The sequence below is a fragment of the Squalius cephalus genome, assembly GCF_949319135.1.
Source record: "Squalius cephalus genome assembly, chromosome: 21".
Lineage (NCBI taxonomy): Eukaryota > Metazoa > Chordata > Actinopteri > Cypriniformes > Leuciscidae > Squalius > Squalius cephalus.
In genome coordinates, this window is record NC_137142.1 from 5,606,727 (window position 1) to 5,612,889 (window position 6,163).

The window sequence follows — 6,163 nt, forward strand, 5'->3', positions numbered from 1 at the left end:
AGAAGAACGGGTGTGGGCTGACTTCAGGCCAGTGGGGAATAGTGGAGGCCCCACAAGGAGCCCCATCTCCTGCTAGGTACCAGCAGGGAGAGCCTGTGCCTGTCCAGTCCCCTGCGGGAGCACCCATGCCAGACGGGTCCCCACAGGGAATACCTGTACCTAAAGCATTAGTGACCACTGTGTCCTCTGAGGAAGCACCTGTACGCGCCTCATCCCAAGAGGACGCACACGTGCCCACTGTCTCCCCAGGGGAAACACCGGTGAACGTGATTTCACCAAGTACCACATGTTCCTGGATCAACATCTTTGTTGATCCTGGAACAACTTTCCAATCAACCAATCAGATTTGAGGAACAAGTTTACAGTTTATGTCAAGTTTAGGCTTAAAACCAGGGTGAGGTGCTTCGACATCAGTGTTATTCACCTATTATTTCCCTCTGATTTTAGGGAAAAGTTTGGGTAGGGTTAGGTTTAGGGGTTAGGATAGGGTTAGGACTACATTTTGGGGCAGGAATGTTATTCCAGGGTCATGTGATATGTTGATCCAGGAACATGTCTTACTTGGCAAAATCACGGTGACCTCCCTGTGCCTGCCTTGTCATCTGAGGAAGCACCAGTGCCCGCTGCCTCCCCACAGGGAATACCTGTACCTAAAGCATTAGTGACCACTGTTTCCACAGGGAGCACCTGTACCTGCCAGGCCCTTATTCAGGAGAAAAGTGAGGATCCCTAATAATATGAGATTGCATCTGAAAAGGGATGTCATCTTGACTCCTTTGCCCTTAAGGCCCCCCAAGGGACCACCTACGTTTGCCAGGACATCAAAAGGAGCACCAGTGCCCAGCACGTCTCCAGAGGAAGCACCTGTACCCAACTCATCCCAAGAGGAAGTACATTTAATTCACTAGTTTCTGACTTTAAACACACTGAAGAAGAGAAGGCTGAGTTCAGAAGGAAGCTCCAGACCTGGTTTCCTGGCATTGAAGGTAAGAACATCAGCCAGGTCCAAAACAACAAAATATAGTTTTCTCTTAGTTTTCTCAACATATATATATTGTGTTTTAAACAATACAGATAGTTTCAAAGCGGCTTCATGGTAATAAACAGAATCAGTGATGCAATTGTAATTCAATTCTGTTGTGTAAATCAGATTTTTTTTTCCTTTTTTTTTAAACAAACAAACAAAAAACATTCATGAGTTGACTTGCTTATATAATCTGTGTATTGGACAGGAAATAACATACTTGCTGTCCTTGGTGGAGGGCTCGAGCTCGAGACTTGACCTGAAGCCTGAAGTCCAACCCCATCCTGACAGCAACTCAAGCGCCGCACTAGAGATCAGAGCCTGTCCACGTCTGAGCCAGAACATGAGAGACTGAAGACTGGAGAGGAGTCATCAAGACATCACAGCCACTTTTGCTTTGTTTTAAAAGTCAAGACAAGTCATCTTTATGTATATAGTGCTTTATAAATGACCAATCTGTATATATGACCCCTTTGAATAAATGCTTTCAATGAATACAAAAGAAGAAATGCTTTTAAACAGTCTCAGTCTATGAGAAAACTTTGAAGTGAAAAGGCTAAAGCCTATTTTGTTCAAATCTCCTTCTACATGGTTGCAAACTTACACAGCCTGTCTAAAACACAACCCTATAATAAATGAGACTAGAGTCTGTGGGCAATACTAATAATAATACAATTTATTGCCTGACACCCCCATTGGTTATTTAAGTTAAAGATGCTATTTTTGTATTACTAGAAAGATTTAGGTCAGTCTTGAAGCTTATAGGAATAGTTCCCCAAAAACAAATAAAAAGTTATGTCTTTGATTAATCTAGGTTCAGGTAACTAAGTTCAATTAACTTTGACTAATCTAAGTTCACACTAAGGATGATAACTATAACGTCTCAGGTTACGACTGTAACACGTTTCCTGAGAACAGGGAACGAGACATTGTCTCGATGACACTATGGGGAAAGTCCTCCTCATGAACCGTGTCTGAAAGCTTATCCAACAGAGTATGGAGTGCGGAGCGGATCTTTTAAAAGTCGGAGCGTCGTGGTTACGAGATTATAAATGGTACAAGAAATAAAATTCTTGCTATACACTTTTATGAGATCGGGCTGGATCGGGTGGAAGCACATTTTAAACAGGTAACAAATATGATATATCAGAAACAATCAAGCCTCTCAGGTCTCAATAGACTCAGTAGTCTACTATTGGCTGTTTGCTATTGGGCTTTTGGCCAAGTGTGTTGAGCCTGTTGGGAATGATGAGGGTTATCTGGTGAATGGAGCTGATGGACCCAGAACCTTTTCTATCAAGAAAAGAGGGAGTCGGACCTGAAAGCAGATGTTGTCAAGACTAAGACGCCGTGATGATGAGGTGTGGGAAATGGAGGGTTTCTCCTTCTCCTTCTCCTTGATATGTTAAGAGTGCAGACCATGCAATGCATTTGGCCTATTTCTAAACACAGCTGACTGTTTTATTCCATCCTAATACAAATGGAAAGAAACGCAGTTCCCATAATTGTTTATCAAACTAAACTTAAAACTGGAGCACCGGTGTATGTATATGTATATGTATGAAGAGTTCAGATGCAAAAGCCTCTAAGTGCCATCTGAAGTTTTCTTTTAGAATGATCATTTTATCAAGCTTGCATATGTAAGTTAAAAAATATACATTTATTAGAAATATTTATTTAAAACAGTACTCTTCTTTTTAATATTTTTAAATCAATGTAATCTTTTTGCGTTGTGTTCATATAGTGAGTACAATTTTGCAGATTGACAATTATAATACATTTTCAGTGAATTAAATCACAAATCAACTCAATGAAATGCTGAACAACTCAATTAAACTAAATGTGAAGGGAAACATCCCCACCTAGTGGTGAATATGCACAATACTACATGAATAAAACAATTAATCCATTAAACACATTATATAACAACATATTTTATACATATTACATGCACAATGGAGATATAAAACGTGGAAATAGGGGTTTCACTTCATAGAGAATTAATCAGTTCTACATAAAACACAAGACGATGCACAAATGAATCACGGTTGTGCCTGGTAATACAAAGTCAAAATAACTCGATATAAAATAACACACTCGACGCCAAACACATGTCAAAAGTTGCCTAACATGTTCATTGCAGGATAAATCCACAATAGAGCAGTTATTTATGTGTTTTAGACACTTTTAACTGATAATTCTCCGACTGCTCAACACGACGCTCAACGGCTGTCCGAAATCCCCCGTTATGAGGTTTGATCGAGGATTTGAGGATCCAATGGAGTTATGAGGTTTAGTCACAAGCTCTTTTCAGTAGGTTTAATTGGTCAATATTCACAAAAGAGGTAAAGGCTCAACAATATTAATTAATTATGTGGATTAATTTTTATCTGTAAAAGAAAACTTGCCTAATAATTATTCATAATACAAGGCGTTTTTCATTTCCAGCCTTCATGAACAATTATATATCACTTATAAATGATTCAGTACAAAATAAATAGTAGTTATTACGATTAATGTGGTTTGGAATTGGTAAAATGTGCCTGGAGAAAAAAAAATTGATCAAAAAATCAACGTGCCTAATTATTCTGCTGCGTATTTGTGTTTTAAACGTATGTGACTTGAGGCCGAACCTCAATTTTTTTACAGTCTATGAGTTTAACTTGAGGCGATCGTCGGTGTTCAAGCAGTGAACAAAAAGTGTTTTAAGTGTCTCTTTATGGAAGTATTAATAATATATATGTACTATATAAAAGTAGACAGTTAATATAGAGCCTCTTCTTCAATTGGACATAAATTCTGTCATGTCTGCAGCTTGACAAATATGTTGTCAATATCATTAAAATAAAAAAAAATAAAAAATCATGGTCTGTAAGTTTTTGCAAACTCATTATTGGCCTTTATTCAACTATAATGAATTTATATGCTATTTTGACTACAAGTTATTGAACAATTTTCATAGTCTTTTAACTTGCTATTCTGTGGCTCCCTCTGGTGGACAACATTAGTATTCGTCTCTGAATCGCATTGACAAATGTCTAATACTTTTTTGAACATTACACATTTTTTATATATATTTTTTATTACTGATATAATAATATACCCACATCAAACTCAATTCACTGATTCGTGGTACCTTTATTTCATGCTTTAATATATTAATTTTTTAGCTAAGCAGTTATGATACATTATTATATCACTTGTTAAATGGTTATTTAACAATAACATTCAGTCCTGATTCAGTTTGTTTCCAGATGCGATGTGCGCTCACGCGCTCTGCTCACGCGCGCGACTTCAGGTATTTCGAATAATACTGTAACTGTAATGCTTCGAATTTTTGTTGCTATAGCGACGCGTGTTATGAATTTGTTATTGCGACGCGTGTTATGAATTCTGTCTGCAAATATCAACAGGCTAGATCGCTTTCTGTTGGTTGAGGCGAGGCGAATTCAGAGACTTCTGCTGAATATTTTCTGTGCTGATCTTGCGATTTTGAAGCTGTTTGGAGGATTTCAGAAAGGAGACTTTTATTCTAGAAGGAGATCGGAGGATATACTCATTTACATAGTTTTATTTATAGTTTTATCATATTATTTCTGAGGACACTTCTGTTTGATTGTTCTTTTCTAAATTTAGAGGGAGTTTGGAGTTTTATTTTATTATTTATTTTATTTTATTTTTTAGGGGGAGGGTTTTTTCTGAGGAGAATTTTATTTTATTGTATTATTTTGTATTGTATTTGTATTGTTTTTATTACAGTTTGAAGGAGGATGCCAGGCCCGAGCCAGGCACAGAGCCAAGAGCTTATTCCTGGACATTTAACACCTCTGTCTTGTGAGTTTGTTTCTGTGTCCACAGGTCCGGCTCAGAGGAAGAGAGAGTTGCAGAGGCCAGATGATGGACGTCCGTCCACTTCATCCAAACGCTCTCGCAGAGGTCAGAATAGGCTTTTATTAAAGAATCATAAATTATTTGTCATTGAAAATAGAAAGTTGCATTTTTATTTTGGTGTGACCACTGACATTGATTATTAATATTATTAGAAATGTTCCAAGAGTGGATGTGTCCTCCACTGCCTGGTCAAGTTCCCGTCGAGCCAATGAAGACTTCAAACGTCCCGACTGCGCCGGGTGCCATGGAGGATGAGAACAAGAGCTCCACAGGTGAGACTGAAATAAGGCAGAATGATGACTGCTTAAAATGGAAATTTTTTTTGGTGTGACCAGTGACATTGATTATTAATATTATTAAAAATGTCTGGAATATTCCAGCCTCAGGCAGATCCAGTGGAGCTGCTTCCACAGATTCTCCACCGGGCATCATGTCCACACCATCTTTGTCCCACTGTGTGAGGGATGTGGTGTGGCGGTTTTGTGGGTTGTCGTCGAGCTTGAGCAGCACAGGCACGTACATCGTCGAGAAGAGGAGCAGTAACAACAGATCTGAGAGCCAACATGAACAGGGCAGTGGCGGAAACAGAAGTTTGTCCAGATCCGACAGCTTCCAAGAGTGGATGTGTCCTCCACAGCCTGGTCAAGTTCCCGTCGAGACTTCAGACGTCCCGACTGCTCACGGTGCCATGGAGGATGAGAACAAGAGCTCGACAGGTGAGACTGAAATAAGGCAGAATGGTGACTGCTTAAAATGTTTGACAAGTTAAGGTCTGGTCACATTCACTGTTTCTTAGCGAAATTCTTCTGAAATATTTTAGTTGGACAAAACGTTCTTTGAATATATTTTTGTTAAGCCAATTAGCCATGAACTCACTTGCGCTGTCTGACACACACCCGAAAACACACGCACGATCCTGAATAGAGTTCTGTATTGCGTTTGTATGGTCAAATACTGACAAAATTGTGTCAAAATGGCTGTTGTGACCAGTATTCATGTAAACAGAGTCGGTTAAGTTATGTCTTTAATAAGACATTGCTGTATTTAATAAAATCAATGTTTACTTAATTATATTTCCTAAAAAATAAATGTGAAATATATTTTATGACATGATGGCTCATATGACCTTTACCATTGCCAGAACTGTGCCAAATGAGGCCTGGAAATGTATGCTCTCTTTTTAATAAAAGATCAAACAAAATAACAAAAAAAATAACTATCATTATCGTGAAATAAAATGATTATTAC

General features: G+C 38.4%; 1 protein-coding gene across 1 annotated transcript; it reads left to right on the forward strand.

Moving 5' to 3' along the window:
* Positions 1–4,719: 4,719 nt before the first annotated feature.
* Positions 4,720–5,725, forward strand: LOC307149478 (uncharacterized protein; the record flags this gene model as incomplete). Its single annotated transcript, XM_079855821.1, has 4 exons — positions 4,720–4,960; positions 5,068–5,187; positions 5,296–5,631; positions 5,712–5,725. Exons 1-4 carry the CDS (start codon positions 4,795–4,797, stop codon positions 5,723–5,725), a joined length of 636 nt encoding a protein of 211 aa, XP_079711947.1. The 5' UTR covers positions 4,720–4,794.
* Positions 5,726–6,163: the final 438 nt, after the last annotated feature.